Consider the following 24,202-nt stretch of genomic DNA (forward strand, 5'->3'; position numbering starts at 1 on the left):
GAAACAAAATGTAGCTTGGAAGTATATTGGTTATGCAAGTAAATGACTTCGCTGATGTGCAATTAAATCAATTTCTAGCATCAGCCAAGTAGAAATAATAAAATATCAAACACTTTATGAAATGACATTGTAATAATTGAGTCAAAGATTCATTTCAACAAAGATAATAACTGTCACCAAGCCTGTGTGCTGTGGGAGTAGATTTTAGCTGATATCTTGAAAAAGGGGCAGCCTTCTTAAACACTAACTGACATCTAATGTTAGTCTTTCCTATTGTTTTGGGTCTTTATGAAGGTTTTCTATTGTTTAACCAATGTCCTCACAAACCTCAATTTTAAAACTGGGATACTGATACAGGGAATGTATTCGCTACCTCTCCCAGCTCACTTGGCCAGTTTCCCCCTAGTCTTCTAAGTCAAAAGTACCCCCCATTTCAGGTCCCCACTGTCCTTCTTAAGCAAAGGATATATGACTGACATTGTCAAATTCTGTTAGGTTCAAGAACACCAGCATGACTTGATAAGACAACTTGGCTGGATTCCTAACAACTCCGACCACAGAAATATCATTACTGACTGGCCTTATCTGATGACATCACACCCTGACGCACTCACGGTGGTTCTCTACGCACTGCTCCGCGGTCTCACCTTTGTGGGTGTGGTAGAGGGCCATGAAGGTGACCACGAAGAAGGTGGTGGAGTACTTGCCAGCGTTGACCAGGTGGGGGAAGGCGCGCTTGGTGTCTCGGTAACGGCGCAGGCACTGCACGAATCGGAGCCAGGCCGGGAGACACTGGATGATGGCGCGTACTCCGTACGCATCGTTGTAACACACTGTTTCTTCTGGAGGGACAACGGGATGCATGTTAATCTGGTAGTAGGTGGCATTTATCACTAGCCGGCAGCTGAAACAACCATGAAGCCAGAGGGCAAACTTTGCAGAATGTAAGAATGAAAAGGAGGCTGTCGGCCATCTTGAATAGCAATAAATAATAGTAACATGAAAGAGTTTGTGTATGACCCTCAGTGTCCAGTCCCCCTAACCTTAGACCCAGTAGCTGTCTGTTGTTAGCTTTTTATTCTTATGTTCCCCACCACAGCCTTTGTTTTGTCTCCAGTGCCAGTGTGATGTAGACCCATTTGCCTGGAGGAAGACCTAGACCTACCTAGACCTTGTTTGCTTACTTACAACTTTGTGATTTTTCTCATTAAAATTTGATCTTTCATTGATTGCATCCTGAAAGCCATTACAGCTTAGCCCGCTGAATGAATTCACTGGGCTCAGGGGTGAGGTGAATTCAGCAGTTTATGAAGATTTATGAGTGGAGCTGATCAGGTCTGATACTGCTGAACGGCAAACACACCGAACATGGACTGCAGAAGTGGGGGGGGGGGCAACCTGGCCCGTGACCGCATAACTTTTGGATCACAAAAATATTATCACAAATAATTTAAAGTTAAACTATATTACTAAACGCCTGAATTATAGCCATGTTTTTGTGATTTTTAGTTAAGGCAAACGATACTGTTTACTCACTGAGTGTTACAGTTTGATATCTATCAATCAACTGTATTTTTACAATATATTTTTAGTGTTACATCATCGCCAGCATTAGCCAAATCTCAGCATGCATCACGAGGCAAGAAAGTGTAATTGTGAGGTGAGGGTGCTTTAATAATTTAGAAAAAAAACTAAATTTAGAAGGTTATTTCCGAGTGATTCCAAAGCAAACAGCCAGGTGTACATGACATTCAAGCACATTCTGTGGTCTATGTCACCAAAACTGGAACCCGGACTGATGCAAGGATCAAACCGGCCGTCTTTCCCAATCATGAACATAGCAAACAAACATCACACAGAACACGCTGTTCGCTGTGTACTGATATTACGCTGTTATCAGTCAGCTGCATGCTCAGCCATGCATAATCACATTCAACTGATTTCTAATGGGTGGGGTTTAATGGCTGTAGACAGGAAGGTAAGATGCACAAAGGGTGTAGCATGTATCCGGTACATGGCAAATACCAGACAGGGTACAATGTGGTGTTTCAGATGTGTACAATCCTGACAGTCGCCTCAGTGGCCTGTATTTATGGCTGCCAGCCTGCAGTCCTCTTCCACACCAATACAAGGGCCCGGAGTGGGAACACGGACGGAAACCCCACAAATCCATCACGTAGATCCTGCTAAGAGGAGCAATTCTAGCTATTTTAAAGGGGGGGGGTGATTGTTTTCCTGGTACAGATGATGTGGGCTTCTCTAGTCCTCTATGGTAAATGGCCGTCAATCATTGTTAACTGCCTGATGATGGAGCTACCTGCAAAAGAGCTCTGTTTTGAATAAAATCTGACTTGTCGATCGAGGGATCAATGACCCGGCTGTGAGGCGCAAGCCGAAATCCAGTGTCTAATGGCCTGCCCCCCCCCCCCATAACGGAGACCCTCGGCTTGCGGCCCCATCTGCCGCGGGGGTGTTTACCCTCTGGATGTTCTCCGAGTTCTTGGGAAGCTGGGCTGCAGCCAGCGATGCCGCCGCAAGGACGAGGAGCGGAGGAGGAGGGGGCAGAGAGCGCGGTCACCTTCATTATGAGCCGTGGTGGTTGTGGGTCTAAACCTCACCTCAAGGTCACTGAACTTCCTGTTGGACTCCGGAGGGTCTATATTGATTTATTGTAAGACTCTCTAGATGCATAAATGTGTGTGATAATGAATGTGCCATTTACGCTTCCTTCGATGAAACAGTGATTATGAATAAAGCAAAATAATAATACTAACAGTTTCCACAATGAGAGAGCAGTGAGCTGGCTGGGCGCGGGGCCAGCAACCCAGCCTCCCCCCAATCCCAGTCCCTTACCGGGGCCCTTGGGCAGCAGGCCAGTCTTCTCGCCCCAGTTGAGCTCGAAGCTGTAGAAGCAGACCAGGTACTCCAGGTCCATCAGCACAAACACCAGGGAGTTGAGTTGGTCTGCCAGCCAGAAGTCAGCAAACTCCACCCTATGGAACGGAGCCGTGAAGACACGGAACTGGGATGGGAAGACACGGGTGGGGGGTGAGGGGGGAGGGAAGCAAAAAGACCCAGAATCAGAGTTTCAATCAGTCCCTAAATTATATTCCGCCACTTGTCTTGGGCTGCTGGTCTTGTCACTCGCGATTCTGCTTGATTTAATCCTTCACCGAATCAGCAAATCACTTCCCCATTAGCCACAGCGGGATTCCCTCCCACTGGCAGGTCTCTCCGACCATCTGAGCAGGCGTAACCAAAAAGCCACCTCAGAGCCCCCAGGGCTACTAGGGGTCGTATAAAATTCAGCCGTCACACGATATTTTCTTTTTTATTAATAACGCTTCCCTCTTTTCACGGAGGGACCCTCCCGGCACCCCAGGCCTCTACTGCAGGGCACGTGATCAAGGAAGCTATGAGAAATAAGTGGGTTAATTTAATGACTACCCAACAAACGAGCCGGTAATGCCATGCTTGGACCGGTGAGCACGTACGCCGGATTATGCCGCACAGGGACACCGCCTACCGCAACGGAACTCGCCCGCTTTCTAACACTGTCATTTACATCATTACCGAGGCACCGATCATCCGTGGGGGGGGGGGGGAGATGAGGCAAGAAATGGTGCAGAAAATGGGCCAGAACGGGGCCCAGAGGCCCGCTACAAGGCCGGCTTCTTAGGCGGCCTGATGTGTGCACCCCAGCGTATCCTAATGACGGCTTAATAAGAGGCCCGGAGCACCGGTAAAAAAGCCACACCTCCATCAAAATGCAAACGGCAAATTTACTCCATATCTGTCATTTTCTGCCAGTCTGCTGAAACATGCCCCTTTATGGCAGTAAGAGAGAACCATCACTGACACTCTGTTTAAGACACTTAATCTTGAATGAGATTTTAATAAGGGCACACAGACGCATTGCTCTCCTGTCTCTTTCCGATGAATTAATCAGATGAGTTAATTAGCGGCAGGCACAATGGCAACTAACAACGCCTGAGTGACTCTGGTGTGAGTCTCTGGGGCACGGCGCCCCCTGGTGCACATTCAGTGTGCTGCCCACGCGCTTCTGACAGCCCGCTGCATTTTGACGGGTGGCCGGGAGGTGGGGGCTTCACGAAAACGCCGGGCCACCTGTCATGCCCTCGGGGCACGGCTGACATTTGTGAGCTGTGGCAGTTTGCATGCGCACGTTGGCGAGGGCCCACCATTGCCGCGAAAGGCCAGCGGGTATCGATTCGGCTTTCAGGATGTGTGCATTAATTAGTGGCACCCCACCGTGAGCCACGCCTGACCCCCCCCCCCCACAAGGCCCGCCTACCTATGGCCAGTGTTAGGCGCGGCCCCGTTTGTCACGGGGAAGGACAGGCGTATCAGCATGAGGCCACCAAAGGGCAGCGCACGCCCAGGGACCTGCCCGTCCATGGGGACCTCAGAGCTGTCTGCAGCATGTTCCCCAGCCTGACTAAACCTGATTTAAAATCACAGTTGGGGTGGGGGGGTGGGGGGCTGACTCACAACTGATCCCGGTAATGATTGCACGATCGCAGTCCCTGGATGGGAAAAGCGCTTGGCTGCTGTGTATCATTGGGTGGGGGAGGTGGGAGGGGGGGCAGGAAACACGCTATCTGAAGTGGAGTCTGGCTGCATCCTAATAAGGACCAGTTTATAATATCAATCTGCGACAAGCAGATATCAAATTCAAAATAGCTGTCATGATAATACCCCCGGGAAGGCCGCACTGCTCTTACACATAGCGGCACAGTCTCGTCCCGGCCCCAGGAAGGCCGCACTGCTCTTACACGTAACGGCACAGTCTCGTCCCGGCCCCAGGAAGGCCGCACTGCTCTTACACATAACGGCACAGTCTCGTCCCGGTCCCAGGAGACTGTTCTGCTCTTACACGTAATGGCACAGTCTCGTCCCGGTCCCGGGAAGGCCGCACTGCTCTTACACATAATGGTACAGTCTTGTCCCGGCCCCAGGAAGGCCACACTGCTCTTACACGCAATGGCACCGTCTCGTCCTGGTCCCGGGAGACTGTTCTGCTCTTACACGTAATGGCACAGTCTCGTCCCGGTCCCGGGAAGGCCGCACTGCTCTTACACGTAATGGCACAGTCTCGTCCCGGTCCCGGGAAGGCCGCACTGCTCTTACACATAATGGTACAGTCTTGTCCCGGCCCCAGGAAGGCCACACTGCTCTTACACGCAATGGCACCGTCTCGTCCTGGTCCCGGGAGACTGTTCTGCTCTTACACGTAATGGCACAGTCTCGTCCCGGTCCCGGGAAGGCCGCACTGCTCTTACACGTAACGGCACAGTCTTGTCCCGGCCCCAGGAAGGCCGCACTGCTCTTACACGTAACGGCACAGTCTCGTCCCGGCCCCAGGAAGGCCGCACTGCTCTTACACGTAACGACACAGTCTCGTCCCGGCCCCAGGAAGGCTGCACTGCTCTTACACATAACGGCACAGTCTCGTCCCGGCCCCAGGAAGGCCGCACTGCTCTTACACGTAACGGCACAGTCTCGTCCCGGCCCCAGGAAGGCTGCACTGCTCTTACACGTAACGGCACAGTCTCGTCCCGGCCCCAGGAAGGCTGCACTGCTCTTACACGTAACGGCACAGTCTCGTCCTGGTCCCAGGAAGGCTGCACTGCTCTTACATGTAATGGCACAGTCTCGTCCCGGCCCCAGGAAGGCTGCACTGCTCTTACACGTAATGCTTACTTCATGGTTACCTTGTTAGGGCTGACAGGCGTTCACACTTGGCTAGCAACTGCTCGCAAACAGAGACAGAATTAAGGTCCCTAATTACACATCTCTCTCACTGGTAATTCAGAACTACTCGTAGTTTGGGTGTATCCAAGTTCAGTTCCCAGAATTCCCAATTAAAGGAAGCCAGCATCAGTGACACCCGATTGCTGTCTCTGGGCAGACAACGCTGAGCAAGCTGCACATTTAACACACGATAGCTCATCGAGAAGCTTCTGAGACAAACAACGGTTTGGGAGGTAATTACCTGACATGACAGCAGTTTTTTCTGCTGTTAGACAGTGTGAGGATCTCCTCAAAAATGAAAGCACATACATGCTGATTTAAGGACAAAAATAAGGAACACATAAAGCCACCCTGTGGCCAAAGGTCGATTAATGTGACCCCACAGACTCTGTGTTTTTACAGCCAGCGAGTAAGATTGGCACAACGTCATCATACCCTGACCAATATCTACATCCTGGGCGTAATGTTTTGCGCAAAACAAAAAATGTTTCTGTTTTGAGATTAATTCCAAATATCTGTGGCAGGTGCAGCCTAGCAGGGATATTATTACAGATAGGAAGGCAGACCCGCAATCATAGCTGTCCTGTCCCGGCGCGGAGGGCTGACCTTAGGGTGGATCTTGGATCCGTCTACTTTCTCCTTCAGGGACTTGGCTGCATTGATATCTCTTATTACTGTGTGTCTGACTGACTGACTACTGAGTGATGCTATAGTCTGCCTCCTACTGATTGGACAGCATCCCAACATACTTTTATAGAGAACCTATCCTATGGTTTTCCCAGAAAATTTAACATAAAATCAAGGAATTATGGTACAATGTTAACAATAAACTAATAGGCAGTAGAGGGGCAGCAATGGGGCTCTTTATCTGGGTTAGGACTCATCAGAAGGTTGTTGGCTCAAATCCAATGGCTGGCAGAGGGATGTCACAGTTTCACTGTTGAATAAGGCCCTTAATCCCAATTGCTCAGGAGATTGTCTGGCCTGTTTTGGATAAAAGCGATTGCTAAATAAATGCAATGTGATGTGCAGTGAGGAGCAGGCTGCTGGGCAGGACTCACCAGCAGCTTCAGCAGCCAGAAGCGGGACTTGTAGTAACCAGTCTTGAGGGGGTTAACGAGGAAGAGGAGCATGAAGCCGTACAGAATCAGCGGGTTCACTTGCATGGGGAGCGAGGTGTACTCCGAGTACAGGCAGGACAGGATGCTGATGCACCATAGCACCCCAAGGAACCCTGCGATCTGCAGGGAGCAGGTCAGACAGGTCACATGGTGTCACTCCTGCTGGGCTAATAGAGAAATCCCTGGTTTCCAGGTGTGTCCAAGCAACTAGAGGAGGTGGGACCGACCAGTCAGATGCTGTGTCCCATCTTCTCTAGTTGTTTGGACCTACCTCTTCTGCAACTTGATTGGTTATCTCTCTGAATCAACCATTTTTCCTTCTGCCCTCAGAACATTATTGCGTAAGTAAAACTCCCGCAAGTGAAAAAAACCCACAGCTAAGTTCTAAGGTAGTACTACCACTTTAAGAGGGCTCTGTGTGCGTAACAGGGGTGTATTAAGCGTATAAAGTAGGCCTTTTAGTCCGGAAGAACCCACTGCACTGCAAAGTGCTATGCTAACTGTCGCAATCCACGAGTCTCAATTTCTGAGTCATAAGCAGCTAAGCACTTATTTGTGGTGCCTGACTGTGTGCTGTAATGGAGCCCCGTGCTGTACCTGCCCACAAACTGCCTCAAGTTGTCCACTGATGGCTCAGCCAATCCCTAACCAGGGCCTTGGCTCCTCCTTCTTTTACCTCAAAAAGATGTTGATGGGACAGGTTGCTGCGAGGGTTCAGCTCGAAAATGAGCACGTGGTTGACCCCAGCCTGCCTCCAGCCGTAGGTGTTAATGCCCAGTAGGAAGAGGAACTCGATAAGCAGGAAGCCGCCGCGGTAAAGGCGAACCAGGGGCCAGATGTTACTGTTCTTAATCAGCACAACGCCTGGGTGAGAACGAGGTCATTTCAACAGTCAGTGTTAGCCATGGTTGGCATCCGCGTATCACTGAAGGTGATATAAAGAGAGAGATCGGCCATACCTGTAAGGATGAAGGACACCGCCAGGACGATGAAGACTCCACAGTAGAGCCCAACACGGAAGGTGGTCCAAGATGGTGCCGGCTGGAAGGGCAACACAAACGGTTGTAAGAGGACCGTCCCTGAGGGTCAAGCACTGCGAAGCTCAGAGCAGGGCAGCTCCCGGAACGTTACGCTGGAACAGCAGCTGATTAATTTGTTTTCTTTGATACTGATCTTGAGATAAATAAAATAAAATAAAATGATTTCATTTACGGAGATGTTCACTGCTGCCCATTTTTCCCCATATCTGAAGGGTTCTATTATTCTGGAGTACGGAGCTGAGCACTTCACCAAAAACAGGAACACATGCAGAGGCCTGACCCCCCCACCCCCGATTCACACCTGCAGTTTTGGAGTGAGAGGGAAAACAACATCAATGGAAGGTTTGTAAGAGCCCCCCCCGTACCAGGTGTGCCTCACAATTGCTCCTTTGATACACGGTCTGGCCCCATGTGACCAAGAAGCCATGGCAACCTCAGAACTGCTGGCTATTGTCTCTCCTTACAGGACTAGCAGAAAAAAACATCTCCACAGCAACCGGGTCCTCTAGTCCATTATCTTGAAATCCTCACAGAGCTTTGAAAGTGAAGCAAAACTCATAGACCCAGTAATGTAACAGCCCTAGACCCTGGTTGGGACACCACGGCCTGAAATTAGAGCACTAGTACTCATCAGTCCATCCTCATCAACATGCACATCTCATGGAGAGTCACATCTCAGGATGTGCAGGCCACACTGGGGTAGGAAGTCAAGCAATCATAGGACACACATCCACACGCTATGGACAGTTTAGACATGCCAATGTGTCTGAGGACATTTTTGGACTCTAGAAGGAAGCCTGCACAACACGGAAACCCCCGACTCAGGAAGTGTGAGGTAGCAGCCCCATGTTGGCCCAGAAAAACAATATTAACCGCAGACCTTGAACACAAACGGCTGTATGATAAGCAGCCTTTTAGATACAGTCTCAGCTTCAGGCCACACAATTAGCCAAGCACTCAAGTGAATATTTACCGCCACGCCTATGCAGAGATTTCAAGATACACATCGGGCACAGGAAATTGCCTGAAGTGACACCGGAGAGAACCGGAGCTGAAGGAAGATCATGGAGACGGGAGACGGAGACCGAACATGTCCAACCAGTGAAGCTACTTAGTGAGCCAGATAAATCTGGATAAATTTGGGGCTCTAACTCTAATGGAATGAGTGCGTCTGAGGTAGGAGCCCCATCCTGTGATTAATCCAGCAGCTGAAACACAGCAACAAGCACGATTGGTCACGTCTCTGGAAGAGGTACGAGCACAACGGCTAGATACACATCTAATTTTGCTCCAAGCTTACTTATTAACAAAGGAATGGTGCTGGACAACTAAGAAGTTCCAACTACATAAAGAGCCAAATTGTTTGGATAGCATTATAGCGGTGATAATTGTGAACAGATATGCGATCGCTGTTCTCTGGTTGGATAACAGTTAGGCGGAATGGGGTGCAGCTATCTTTGGAATGGAGTCATAGGACTAAGGCTGTTCATTCATTGCAAATGTCCCTTATGGATGATGTGTAAGTTGACCCAAAGTAAACCCAATCTGACCCAGACACCTCTGACACCAACACTAGATTATATTTCTGTCAGCTTCTTCCCGTTGTCGCTCTTTTAGTCATCGTGTCCAGTGGCGTCAGAGGGGCACTGACACCCTGGAAGATTCAAGGGAGGGCAGCACTTTACAGGGATCCTCGAAAACATATAATTATAGGTGAAACTGGATGGGGAGCGGGAATGACATTTTATCAGCTTGGCCCAGAATTTCTTGGTATGTTTCGGGTGGTATCCTTAGGAAACTTTATCATGATGGACCTTCCCACTCTGCAGATTTAAATGGGGGGGGGGGTTAAGTGGGATCCTTTCTTTATTCAGAGGGCCAAGCCCCCTTGCTTGAATCACCCCTGACAGATGGGCTATGTGATTTTTTGTTTTTTTTAGCCTAATCCTACCTACGTCGTTAAATGTCTTTTACCTGGGGCACTTACAATAATGATGCCCCTTTGATGTGTCTAAATCCTGAACCCATAGCCCTAGCCTCTTAATTTAAGAGAAAATGTGAACAGCTTAGTAGCAGCACAGGAACACAGGCCAATGTGCCCCCGGGGGACCCCATGACTAAGCAAAGGTGGCGTGTCAGTGATATAGACACTGCAGTAGGTTTGAAAGATGTGCTGATGTGATGTAGACCACTCCTCCCTCCTAATTCCCCTCCTGAGCTTAGCTGGCGCACATTCAGCAGGCTGCAGGAGCCTCTGATTAGACGATCGATATGACGTTGGCACCGTCCACAGACAGAGAAAGAGGAGATGAGCAGGAAAGGAGACCATGGCCCAATAGGAGCCTCCTGGAGGGAACTGCAGAGGAACCTGCGAGACCTGGGCCTAAAACCCAGAAATGGGTTTCTTCACAATTGCTGGTTTCCTGTGTGGAGCTCCCACCTGAGCAGCTCCCAACGGGGGGACTCGCAGCCTCTTCATGGCCTTCTGCCGATCGCCACCCTCCAGCTCGGTGGTCACCAGGGCCTGCAGGTCGAAAAACAAAGCAAATGTTAGAATATGACCCCATAGCTTGGCCAAAACACTGCAATTTGCTATATTTGCAAAACAAAAAGGCAGAGGCAAATCCAGATCAAGATTTTGTTTCAACCAACCAGTTGAGTACTCTGTGACTGTTACTCTTTATACTGGCTGGTTGGAAAAAAAATTTTGGTCTGTATTTTTACTTTCTGAACCTGAACTTTCCTCCTTTGCAAAAAGGCTAAAGTAAGGTGCAGGGGTGTGTAGTTTAGTGTTTTGGGGTCTATGTGAAGAAGGGCCTGCGGGTGGATGGAGGCCTCATCACCTAACCTCAGCCAATGCCGGGATGTCTGTGCTATCTGACCAACAAGGCACATTACAGTAAGGGAACACTGCTACTTATCTCTATTTTGGGGACTTTGATGCAGGTTCATTTCATATGTTTTTTCGTATGTGATTAAACCAGGAGTCTAGCGGGCGCCGCTGTGCTGCGGAGCAGTACCTCCGTCTCTGAGATCAGCTGTGTGATCTTCTTGCAGGTATAGAAGGGGGCCACCTCCACGTGGGCCACGCGCCAGTCAGCGCCCCGCTGCGTCTCCAGGATCTTGTCATGCTTCTTCAGGATCTTCCGGAAACCAGTGAAATTCAGGTTCTGGAGGACAAGTTGGATAGACTTGGAACCATACGGCAACAGAGAAGAGGGAAGATGGTGCGAGTGCCTGGAGGAGACCGGAACATGGAGCGAACCTGGTAGTTCTGCAGGAGGATCAAGCTGAGGTAGAACTCGCTGAAGGCCAGCTGGAGGTCCTTGATGTTGCGGTGCTTGACGCGCTCCTCGTGCGAGAGGTGGAACACGGTCTTGCGTCGCCGCCGCAGGCCTGGTGCACTGCTTTCCCGCTGGGCGTCCAGAGAAGACTGAAGCTCATTCTGAAGCGTGGCGAACCTCCTCTGGGCCTCCGCCAGCTTCTCTGTGGAGGAGAACCGGCCACACGTTCATGGACGCCATTAACCAATCACTGCTCAGTTTACTGCTAAAGTTCTAACCAACCATGCTGGGCAAATGTAACACAGTAACATGCCGATGAAATCCATCCTGCTTATCTGAAAGTGGGTCATGGTTCGCCCGGAGTGCATCCAATGGAAGCCCAGGGCTCAGGGCACCCTGGAGAGGGATGCCAGCCCATCAGGCGAGACACAACGCACAACCTTTATAAGGAATGTCCACACAAGCACACAGGAAACACACAAACTCCACACAAACAGAACCCGGGGCCAGATTCTAACCCCCTGCTCTGGAGGTGCGTGGCCGCCGCACTAGCCTATCAAATTAAACTCTGATTACAAACTTCACAGATGTGATCCAGTGTTTTAAAAAAAAAAATCCATCAACAAATTGTTCATGTGGAAAACCAGTGTAACTATGCAAACTTATAAATGCAAAGGTACCAGAACTACATTTGAATGCTGAAGCCCTACGGTCCTTTTCCCATGAGCAAATAAACTATTTTGGGACTGGGGAGACAGACATCGGTATAGTTTTACTCCACTTTGACTGCTAGGGGGGGCAGCCAGCCAATGACGGTGCCTTGGAATCCATGCTGTCAGGGTGATGGGGCCCCCGGTGTGAGTTTCTGACAGGGGTAAATGGGTGCCCCCTCGCAAAGCAGCAGCGGGATCCTTTATTACATGGAAACGGAAAGGGCATATTGGCTTTTTCAGCCCCCCCCCTCCCCCAGCGCGTCTCCGGTGACACATTCTTAGACACTCTCTGGGCTGCCTCAGCAAGCCTATCGGCACACACCCCAGTTGCCCCCACCCCGCCAGAAATCCATGCCCTCGTTCCCAACGGCCCAGCTCACTGTGCAATCAGCTCTATTCATAGGTCGCCTGTTGGAGAACTCTCTGGAAGAGCAGGGAAGCAGAAGTGCCGCCCCAGTGCGTGAAAAAGCCCAGCAAGAAAACAGATTCAGCATTAATCCAAATTCAATGTGAATCCAAATCGAGTAATCTGGATTAACCCGAAATGACTATGAAGACCCATCAAACAGTAAACGGCAAACTTAGAAGTGCTCCTATATTTATAATGACATCTCCAGAGCAAAATGAATCCACTACTATGAAACATACAACAACAAACAAGGCAGTGACTCTTCTCAGCAGAACGGGGTGATAATATGCTTGGCAATAGTACAGAAATTTCAGATGGGGCTCCCCCTTTCCTCAGCATGTGGAGCGAGAGAGAGCGAGCAGCAACAGCCTACTGCTTCAGACAGGGGTGTCTGGGGCACGGAGATGCAGACGGAGATGTGAGCGGCACAGGATTAACTGTCTGGGATGCCGGTCCAGTTTCTTTTGAAGCGTCAGCATTAATAAAGCAGCTTCCAGATCACGCACCCGGCAAGGGAGCATACATTTTTATCTTTTAAAAAAGCAGGGATGCATTTTAAATTTCACTTGTAAAGGATGGATTAATGGGGTCGTCGACCCCTTTCAGACACTGAAAACTGCCGGAAACGCATTTGTCGTGGGAGGTGAATCTCACTCTGAAATTGGCAAATGATCAAAAACGAGAAGATATTGTGCAAAATCAGGCAATATAATTACTATAATTGTAAATTGCCAGAGATTTTAATACATCGATGTCTGTAATCTAGGTAACAAATAGGTAGTACATGGAGACCTAAAACAGCCAGAGACTCAGTTCCCACCAAACTGTCCCCTAAAGAGGAGCTGTTAGGGGGGGTGGTTTAAGACTCTCCCTGGGCCCAATCCTCTTGGGCAGACCGTAATATCGGCAGTGATTTCTGACAACAGCTGCTGAACATGCAATTTCTTACACGGCCAGACAGTGTGTGTGTGCATGCGTGCGTGCGTGTGTGCGTGCATGCGTGTGCGTGCATGCGTGTGCGTGTGTGTGTGCGCGTGTGAGTGCATGTGCGCATGCGTGTGTGCATGCGTGCATGCATCAAGGGTGGACACAGAATAAATGCACGGACTGGAAATTGGATATATCTATTATTGATTTCAGCCCTGTGGTTGGCCAAATGACCACAGCCTTTGCAGGGTAAGTTACGAGAGACAGAACAAATTGCACTTTTATTACATTTTTATAGCTCCCGTCTTCAGTAGTGCAGCGAATGCATACATCATGTCGCACTTCATGTATGGGGGGTACTGATCAGGGGGGCACCAATGTTTGCTAAAACTCCATAAAGATCAGGTTCACCTCAAGAGCATCCCAAATGTAGCACTAGGGCTGTCGATCATATCAGAAAGTCCCCCAGTTAAGGTTTTATCCAGATCCATCCACTGGTTTCATCACTGAGGTATTTACTAAGCAAAAGAATGACTGAAACATTTTGATGAATACTCATCACTCAGAACGAATTACCTGAATAAAATGTGTTGATTTTGGAAAGTTCCTTCTCACATGTCTGAAAAAACTTCTCTTCAAATTTAGCATAATACCTCTTGACAGTGTCTTCATCTGTGACTGCAGAGAGAAAGGAGAGAGAGAGGGAGAGAGGGAGGAGAGAGAAAGAGAGGACAAGAGGGAGCAGAGGAGGAGAGAGGGAGGGAAAAGTGAGAGAGGATGAGAGGGAGGAAAGAGGGAGAAAGGGAGGACAGAGAGAGGGGGAGGAGAGAGAAAGAGAGGACAAGAGGGAGCAGAGGAGGAGAGAGGGAGGAGAGAGAAAGAGAGGACGAAAGGGAGGAAAGAGGGAGAAAGGGATGACAAGGAGAGGGAGGAGAGAGAGAAAGGGAGAGAGGGAGGAGAGAGAAAGAGGACAAGAGGGAGCAGAGAGCGAGAGAGGGAGGAAAGAGAAAGAGAGAGAGGGAGGAGAGAGAAAGAGTGAACAAGAGGGAGCAGAGAAGGGGAGAGGGAGGGAGAAGAGAGAGAGGGAGAGAGGGAAGAGAGAGAATAAGTGGTTAATAGGTGGTCAGGAAGCCAACATAACAGCATAACAGTCTTCTAATCGCAATCACATGACATTACATCTATTGTACCCAAAACGCAGTATTACCTCTGGTATGTACTGAAAGGATCTGGCTGAAAGGAATTGGCTTTTTGAAGGCCTCCCCCGCGCTACCCCATCAGACATGCATTACATGTACTCTGATTTGCCCACGCACAGTAAAACTATGTAATTTTCAAAGCATTAATATTCTTAGTCTCAGTGCCCATCGATATGTTTAAAAAACATCATGCATTTATGCTGTGAACTGGTTTTAAACTGGTTTTTAATACTTCCATGAATCCTAGAGCAACTGGCTCACTGGAAATGGTTTGAACATGCAATATGGTAAATGAGTTGATAAAATACAGATAGGTCCAGCATGATAAATAATTAATATTGTGTAAATTGGTATATAAATTGCTATAAATAGGTATAAATTGGTATATACCACAATCTCCCCAAGTGTGTGATCATATGTGTCCTGTGCTTCCTGCAATCGGCTCCAAGCTCACCCCCCCCAAACCTACCCCATCACCCTGTACTGGGTAAGTGGCTGGATGGACGGATGGATGGATCTATGTGAAGTACTGTTATGGCCCACATTGTGGACTTGGTTGAATTTGAAGAGCATAAACCTTCAAATCTCTGGTGCAGCAAGATGCCACCAGTCCACATGTGAGGATGTTTTTGGGCACTGGCCATTTTTAGCAGCTAATTTTAATGGCAGATTGACCTGGCAGTGATCCAGCCTTCATCATCTATGTGAACCTATGCGATCAATTGCTGGCACTGAACTCGCCACTTGAAGGGCATCTGCTGCCGTGAGTCAGCCCTGATCGCACAGGCATTTGGCATGGATGGGACTGTGACTCTTAAAGTCACGGTGCCAATGGAAGGTAAGCAAACAGAAAAAAACACCCATGGGAGTTTTACTTACAGAGGAAAAAAAAAAAAGATTGGTTCAGAGAGATAACCAATCAGATTGTAGAGGAGGTGGGTCCAAGCAACTAGAGGAGACGAGACCAACCAATCAGAAATCTTGGTCTGTCCCACCTCCTCTAGCTGCTTGGACCAACCTCCTCTACAATCTGATTGGTAATGGTAAAAAAACCTATACCTATACCAAGCCCTAAGGAAGGATTACCACTGTGGGCATAACAGGGAAGCAATAAGCGTGTAAAGTAGGCCTTTTGGTCCGGAAGAACCCACTGGACTGCAGTGTGCTACGCTCACTGCTGTAATGCATGACCGAGTCACAGTTTCAGGGTCATAAGCAACCAGGCACTCATTTGCGGTGCCTGAATGTATGCTGGGAGACGTCAAGTAAGCTCCTGAAACTTTAATGAGGACATTCTGGGACTGCAGGTCACTTTCCAGATCAGCCCATCATACTCTGCCTACCTCCTCTCCATGCCCCCTGAGTGAAAACCCAAGGAATGAATGAAGGAAAAACAGAAATGGATTCTTCATATAGATGGGTGGAGGGTGGTCTTAAAAATTATTATGGACATTAATTTAGCTATGGCAGTAATTCTGTCATTTTTAGCGATTAGCATGATAACTACATTCGTTATTATTGAACGCTAAAGAAAAACTGCCATTCTATTTCCACAGTTTAATTTCCATTTAATGATGTGATAACATGAATTATATGACACAATTAACATTAACTTTAAATGTGCAACATTGAGTCTCCAGCCATAACTGGGATGATTATGCAAATTGTAAAGGGCTGTGATGTTGTTATTGACCTGCAGGGGGCAGCTATGAGCATCAACCCATACAAACACACCTTTGTGAAGTCTGACAGTGACCTTAACGTGAGGGGATGTGGGTGGGGTTCACACAGACCGGCTGAAGCGGGATGTGGGCCGGGTGGTTCAGAAGGTCTTAGCAGCCTCCGCCCCACCCCCACTGGAGGCGTGCGGAGCCGGACGTACTGTTTGTAAACAAGTTCTTGGGTGGCGTGAGGCGGGAGACAATAGACACGGAGAAGCAGGGTGGGTGGGAAGCAGATATCGGAGGGGAGGGGGGGCAAACGGTGGTAGAATGAAAGAAGAGAGGGAGTGGCAGCCCCAGTCCCCATGGCAGCAGCGGCACAGAGAAGCGGTCCGCAGACACAGCCTCGCGGGCGGCTAGACAATGAGGAGGCCCCTGCGGGGAGCTCCTGCAGCGACATGCTGCACACTCAGCTCACAGCGGCCATTAAGAGCCTCCTGCAGCCAAGCAACCTGTGACCTTTCCCAAAGCCCCGCCTTCATTAAAATTCGCATACCGAGGCACCAATCGGATTGGAGCGGCAGCTGGCAGGTCGATGGCTCCCTAGCTGAGGGAGCGAGCCTGGCCCCAGGTCGGCACGTGGGACTCGCCTCACCTCCCTGAGCACATTCCGGTTTCCTTGAGGTTCTCCGGTTCCCACACGTCACACGGACTGCTCCCCAGCGACCCCCGCACCTCTGAAAGCCGACCTATTGGCTCTCCTTGGCTGCCTGCCTCGTCCTTCCCATGGCTGTGAAGTCTCAGATGCCCTGATGCACTGTCACCACGGTGACACTGGTGCCGGGGGCGGGGCTGCTGAGGAGGGCTGACTTCTCTCTCTTAATCAGATTTCTATGCGGGGTGGGGGGGGCGTTCACTATGTTGCCAAACTGCTGGTTTCACGGCTTAAAAAACAGTTCTGTGGTTGAATATCCTCAGCCTGGATGTTTGCCTTTGTTCTGCCCACCTGTGACTCTCCAGCCCCTCCCCCTCGCCATTACAGTGCCTCCCCCCACTCCATCTGTAGTCAAAGGAAAGACTGCAGGGGTTTCACCCCGACCGCAAATCCTGTGCGAGAGTCTGCCGCTCCGGCTGCTGGGAGAGGGGGGTTTATTTCACCTATATTGCTTCCAAACCTTTCCTCCCCCTCCCCACCCCACCCCCACCCCCGATATGTGGGCCGGCTGCCTTCTTAAATAAGTCAAAGCTGAATGAGACTGACTGCAGCCTTCAAGATGAGAGAGGCCTTCTGGGATTTGGCTGTTCTCTACGCCCCTCGCCCCCAATCTCGTTATTGCTTTTCTGTGTTTCGACCTGTCGGCTGTGATGGCCGACGCAGCCTCGTCGGGATGTGAGAGGCACGTTCGCATTCAGAGGTAGCGGCAAACGCTTCTTTGTGTGAGTGTGTAAGACAAACACACCCGAGTAAACAAAAGGTCCGCGTGTAAGTAAGTCTGCGAGTGAGAATCAGGGAGCAGGAACGCAGCCCAGGCCCAAATCCGCGGCGCGGATAACGGCACAGGGGGCTGCTTCAGCACCCCGGACAGCGCCACGGCTGCATGGTGCCCTCAGACCCCTCCCTCGCTAACGTGGGCCAGAAGCTCGAACCAGAGTTCGAGAATGGACCCTCAGAACCACCACGAGTAAGAGGAGCACTGGGGGGCCACTACTCATGCTCGATAAAAGGTCACAACCCTGGGGAGGATTTTTACAACGGGAGGGGGGCAACAGCTACGTTACAGCAACATGATACGAAGACACGTTAGAGATCGCACCATCATCTAATTAATAAAAACGTCCAACAACAAACCAGGCAGATATTTCCAACAGGATGTACAATAACACCCCATCCCCTCCATAAATAAGGGATGAGGAAGCAGAGCACGCTTTCCCCACCGGCCTGAAGCCCCCCCCGACCTCAGCGGGCATTCTGTGAGGGCGGGGCTTTTTCAGCCATCCTTGTCATTCTCCCGGTCCTCCCCCATGTGGGACTGAGGTGGGATGGGAAGTAATGCCTTTCACACGCTGTTCACTAAGGCACGCCATCAAGGCTGGTATCTGCGGGGGGGGGGTCAGCACTCAGAATTCAGAAACACATAAATTCAATCCCTTCCCCCCACAAAACACAATTGTTCCCAGCATTTTATTTATTATTCATTTAGCAGATATTCAGTAGATGTCGTAGAATTCATTAAGTATGGCACTTTATTATTTAAAAAATGCATACATAATTGTATATTTGACTTTATTATTTTATAATTCATAATTTATCTATCCATCACCCAGGCATTTATCCAGTCCATGTAGGTTGTTTATAATTTTTTTACCTAACAATTTAATAATAATACTTTTACATTTTTTATAATAATTTTACTGTGCAGCGTTTATGATCCTCTCTGGCTTTGTTTCTTGGCATGACAGAGGTGGAGGTTAAAGGTCAATACCCAGCATCCTCTAGGATAATGGGCAGGGCTTTCAGATACATTCAACGGCTGTAGATGAATCTGACCGAGGAGCTGGAATGCCATAACACAGATGACTGTTCTTGTCGCAAGGCTCTGTCTGTTCGTGAGGCCATTTTCTTCATAAACATTCCTTCGGCTGTGGATTTCATAGCGACAGGATGCAGACCTGCAGCTTGAAGTCAGCAGTGAATAATTAATCAGAGTAATAATTTGATTGGTGCCTGGGGCTGTATGTTGAAAGAGCAGGACTCATCCCCGCACACGCGAGCAGCGCCCCGCCCGCCTGCCTGACTGTAAGGATGGGCGGGGCTGGGCCAAATCTGCGCATCCGCACCACCCCCTACCCTCACACCCCCCATCCAATACAGACGTAAGGAAAGGGAACAAAGACCAGTCCCCCACCTCCCGTTCAGCCCCCCCTCTTCATTCACCCTCCGGCCACAATTAATTCCAACAATCATCCAGCTCTGGGGGGTGGGGGGAGGTGGCTTGGGGGTCCATTAAAAATGTACATTTAATAGGCAAGCAGACCCAGAGCACAAATAACTATGATGGACTGAAAGCGCCAACAGAAACTGCAGGATGGAGCAAATGGGGGGGGGGGGCGGGGGGGGCACTGTGTGACCCTGGGTCGCGGGTGTCTGTGTGACAGCAGTCCGCAGCCACACACTAGATGAACACATTAACGGCAGGAAGACGCGCTCACTCCAGAAGGGGTACCAAACGGACTTCAAAAGTGGGCCAGAAAGGGGGGGGGGGGGGGCGTAGCATGGGGGTGCGCTGGGGATATTAAACTGACTACGCGGCTCAGGCAACGTTATAAAAGATTCAGCAGCTCGCTACTCAATAAAACCCATCACCCCACAGCACATTCATCTGTGGAAAGTTATAAATAAGGCATGGATTAGCGACCGTACATGCCACGTGTGAGATTCCTATCTGAGGGGGGCACTGTGTGTCTGGCTCAATGTGCGTGATATGCAAGACTGCAAAGATTAGCCGTGATTTGAATTTTTTTTATTTTGTGTATTAGTAAGCCAAGATGACATAAATATATACATATTAACATAAATTTGCCTAATTTCAAAAGTTGTCTGACTTAACGGCAGCATTGTTGCTCTGTTGGTAGTGATGCGTCCAGTTAGTTGTGGGTTCGAAACTCGCCCCTCCCCCCCCATTCTGTGGATCCCTGGGTATTGTTTGTATTTCGTCTCCAGTTTCTGCTGCAGTCCAAAAGCCTGCGCTTAGGCAAACTGGTATTTCTAAATGGTCCGCAGTGTGTGTCTGCATGTGCCCTGTGGTGAGCTGGAATCCCATCCTGGCTTTTCCTGTATCCTCCCCTTGCTGGCATTACTTCCAGGCTCACTGCGGCCCAGCACTGGATAACCAGTATGGAATCTGGATGACATCTGAGTTTTTTCCTGCCTAGAATCTATCCATCTACCCATCTTCCAACCGCTTATCTAGCATCGGGTCGCAGGGGGGCCTGGAACGTATCCCAGGCAGCACAGACCCGGAGCGAGGGGACACGACAAACAAGATACTTCCACATGTTTAACTTCTATATGCTTTAGATCACTGTTTCCCAATTCAGTTCTCGGGGACCCACAGTCAGTCCACATTTTTGCTCCCTCCCAGGTCCAAAGGAAGCAAAAATGTGGACTGTCTGTGGGTCCCTGAGGAAACACTGCTTTAGATAGAGCACAGCCTGTAAGTGACATGTTACTTAGAGGTTGGTGGTCCTTGATAGGGACCTTGATCTTAACCCACTGCCCATCCTACCGCAGCACACAGGAGGGCTGTTTGAAATGGCTGAAATGCACACCGGTCCCAAAGGCATGCTGGGAACACCCAAGCAATTGAAAGTGCTTTCTGGGACAGAGATGCCACTTGCCTCCCACCCGAACCACGATCCTGGTCACGGCTGGCCGACAGAGCATGAACACAAGCTGGCCGAGGCCCGGCCCGCACCCGGAAAGAGCTGCTCGGCATGCAGACGCTCCCTTAAAGGAACAGCAGCGGGTCCAACGGAACCGAACTGCATGCCGTGGCACTGGCGACAGTACTCCCAGGGGCACTGGGACGGCTTGGGCGATCCTGAATGTTTGAGAAGAGTCACGACTGATGAGAGACCCGGAGTCGATGCCAGCTTCAGCCATCAGTGAGCTGGCCGACGAGGTGGTGTGGGGAGGCCGTGCGAGTCTGACTAGGGTAGGATCATGTCACATGTCAGCGAAGTTCTAATGAACATCTGCACCTTAATTACTGCACGAGCTCACACTTTCACGAGTCATTAAAAATGTATTTTTGTGTGTGTGTGTTAATATATATATATATATATATATATATCTCCATTAATCTATCTGTTTGTCACAGTGAAAAAAATGTACAGTGTATAAAGTTGCTTATATACATAACTGTGCAAAAGTCTAAGGCAGTCAAAGAAAATGTTCAAAGTCATTTTCCTGGGTATTAAGTGTGTGTTTGCACAAAAAAAAACCCACAATTTAACTATAGAAAATATGCAAGCAGTAACACATTTCTTTCATTCTCAAAAAATTACTGATATCTTGCTCGATGGCTAGATGATCACCACTTTGCATCCCGATTTTCTTCCTAGGGGCAACTCAGCCATTCCATGTATACGATGAGTTTCACCAGCAGCTCAATTAATTAATTAGCCTAATTTAATTACTTATATAACTCAATGAGGTATCGATTAGTCAAACAAGGTGGGGTGCTTTTCGAGACAATACACTGGTGTATTGGACGTTTGCTGAAAATACTGGGGTGAATCTAAAGAGGGCTTTTGAAATGGTGAAGCTAACACACTTTGATAAACATAATATCATAATTTTATGCCAACATGAAGAATATTTAAACACTATTTTCTTTTCTTTGCCTAAGACTTTTGCACAGTACTGTATATACAATTATTTTTCTATTGGTAAACACAAAATAAAAATGATTAAACAGGAAATGATGTCATACTGTTAGCTCAAGGAAAGACGTACAAATCAGGGACAGTGTTATTAATCACTTGGACTGCTTCCACAAGAAAGTTTGCTATTTCCTTGCTATGGTAAGCCAGTCTTTTAATTTGAATGAGACTTAAGCAGTTTTAGTCTATGCAAAACCCATTTCCCGGAAAACGACAAAGGGATGTTCCTTAAATCCATGAATGCTCAGATAAAACCCCCTTTCTCTGACAAACCCTAACAGAGCAGCAGCCTAATAGGATGAAGAATCACATTAAGGGGAACATAACGGGTTGGTGCATATTCGTTAAAGGCAGCCCAAAGCTCAAGCCACGCTGTGTGTCTCCTTAGACGGGGCGGCTTACATCTGGGACGCTGGGAACATTGTCTCTTAAAAAGGAAAGTTCAGAGCCAATTATGAAGAGGAAACTCTCTGGAAATCCCAGAATACACAATCTGAGCTGCTTGTTCATCTCTACCCACGCTATAGTAGATAAAAAAAATAGGGGAATTTGTAGCATAATTATGTTATCCGATGTTCATCATTATTGCGTTCTCCTTAAAGTCGGAGATGTCCCTGTTATCGTTTTTGGAATTCCGGCAGGAGGATAACGAGACCATAAAATGCTGGCCCTGCATGTTTGCCGGTCCCCACATTTCCGTCTGCTGGTGCCACTGTCCGGACTTCCTGGGGAGATCCGAGAGGCCCCTTGAGGCGGGCTTATGACTCCGGGTTCAAACAAACAGACCAAACACAGGTAGGAAAGAGGGGGACCTGCCAGGGCATAACTTGACCTGAGAGCTGTAACTTGGGGTGCTCTCACTCTTATACCTGGGTCAGTCACGCACCCCCAGTTAGAATTGACCAGTTCTCTTCCCGAGTGTCCACAGACATCCCAAGCGCAGAAGAGCAGCACAGCAGATGCATGAAGCTGGCTGCCCCTGTGGACTCTGCGAAACTCCCTGCTGTTCCTGACACCACTCAAGCGCCGTGTGACTACAGCAATGTCTACACATGAACCTGCGCTCCCCCAGGTTGGCCTTGCGCTTGCAGGTCACTCGTGCTCCCTGGCGTTACACACCCCCCCACCCCGTCTCACAGATGCTCAAACTGTTGATTGCAGAGATGAGCTTGACGTCCAGCGTCAAATCTTGCCAGTATGAGACACCCAGTCCTGCACGCGATAACAGCCCCCAACCAGACCAGACAGCGACCCGAGTCCCGTTCGGTGCAGATAGGGAGCACGGCGGGGCGCCTTCCCCATCCCACGCATATTTTGATTATCTAGAGGCTAAAGTCAGTCAAGCTCAGTCAGACCGTCCGGCTTCCCCAGGAGGAATCGGTAAACCGAAAAGCTGTGCGATGAAGCGTTATCAGCAGTCCGCACAGTGGGGGGGGGGGGGTCAGTGGCGGTGTGTAGCCGCTTCTCGGTGCCTCCGCATGCCTCTATTGAAGATCCTGCCCAGCCTATGCGCCGCCTCCGCGCCCAGCTCCCCGCGTAAAGATTCCGGAAAAGTCAGGCTGATAACAGCCCACACTTGAAGTTCTAATCCCCGTCCATCACTCAGCTCCAGATCCCGGGCGGTTTCAGCTGGACGGACAGAAATGAGATTCCCGGCTTCCGCCATGTCCATCCTCATTCTGCTTTCGTTTATCTGCATTCAAAGGGCCTTTGATAACTGTTTGTGTTATCGTACGGAATGTGTCAGAGATATTAAATGGGAAATGAGCAGAAGCCGGTACCTCTAGTTTAAAAAACAGTTTGTGACTGATAACCACCTTCATGAAGCTGTAGATGGTCAGCAAACATCGAAACAAAACATCTTGACTTTTAGCTACTAACTTCCCTTAAGTGCAAAGTTGAATTGGAGGAGATTTTTTTAACATATTCACTGAGAATTCTTTGAAAAGTGAAAAAGGCAGTACTATAGTTTCAGACCTTCAGGGCTGGGGATTAAATCCTGGTGTGTGTGTGTGTGTGTGTGTGTGTGGGGGTCAGATAAACATTACATTGTGGGGGCCAAATGTCTCTACAACATGATAAAACCCTGTTATTTTGACATTGTGGGGACATTTTTTCAGTCTCGTATTTTGTTTGGTTACTTAAGGTTAAGGTTAAGGCTGGGTAGTGGTTAAGGTCGTCCTAGTTGGGATTAGGGTTTTTCCCATGGAAATGAATGGACGGTCCCCAAAAAGATATGAATACACACGTGTTTGTGTGTGTTGTGTGTGTTGTACTGTATGTGTGTGGAGCGGGAATGTCCTCCCCATCTTGTGTGGTGTTTCTCTTGCTGTCCAAAAACATATGACCGGGCTGAATTGGCTTCTCTAAAATTCCTGTGGTGTGTCTTGTGTGAATGTGTGCCCTGCAATTGACTGGCATCCCATCCTGGGTGTCCCCTGCCTTGCTCCCTTTGTTACTTGGAGTCGGCCCCAGGCTCACCATGATCCTGTACAGGATAAGCGCTTTTGGATGGAGGAGCTACATGGGAAAACACTATCATCAGAATCTGCAAATAATGAGAATAGGAACTCAAAGCTTGTTCCTGGTGTTTTGATGCTGTTCTGTGTAACTGGCACTGGAAATAGT

The 24,202-nt window shown here is 49.1% G+C and overlaps 1 protein-coding gene across 2 annotated transcripts in view; it reads right to left on the bottom strand.

The window, feature by feature from the left end:
• xpr1a (xenotropic and polytropic retrovirus receptor 1a) overlaps nucleotides 1-24,202 on the bottom strand; it is a 74,993-nt gene that overhangs the window by 14,835 nt on the left and 35,956 nt on the right. Inside the window, exons 3-11 of one of the 2 annotated variants that reach the window (XM_048977319.1) lie at nucleotides 13,846-13,947; nucleotides 11,202-11,422; nucleotides 10,957-11,106; nucleotides 10,377-10,460; nucleotides 7,856-7,937; nucleotides 7,573-7,760; nucleotides 6,837-7,016; nucleotides 2,854-3,022; nucleotides 648-839 (exon numbers count right to left, since the gene is read on the bottom strand). In XM_048977319.1, the coding sequence (XP_048833276.1) occupies nucleotides 648-839; nucleotides 2,854-3,022; nucleotides 6,837-7,016; nucleotides 7,573-7,760; nucleotides 7,856-7,937; nucleotides 10,377-10,460; nucleotides 10,957-11,106; nucleotides 11,202-11,422; nucleotides 13,846-13,947 (1,368 nt within the window). Of the gene's footprint in view, nucleotides 1-647; nucleotides 843-2,853; nucleotides 3,023-6,836; nucleotides 7,017-7,572; nucleotides 7,761-7,855; nucleotides 7,938-10,376; nucleotides 10,461-10,956; nucleotides 11,107-11,201; nucleotides 11,423-13,845; nucleotides 13,948-24,202 lie in introns of both variants that reach the window. The other variant, XM_048977318.1, reaches the window with a different exon arrangement.

This window comes from Brienomyrus brachyistius, chromosome 15, assembly GCF_023856365.1.
Source record: "Brienomyrus brachyistius isolate T26 chromosome 15, BBRACH_0.4, whole genome shotgun sequence".
Classification (NCBI taxonomy): Eukaryota; Metazoa; Chordata; class Actinopteri; order Osteoglossiformes; family Mormyridae; genus Brienomyrus; species Brienomyrus brachyistius.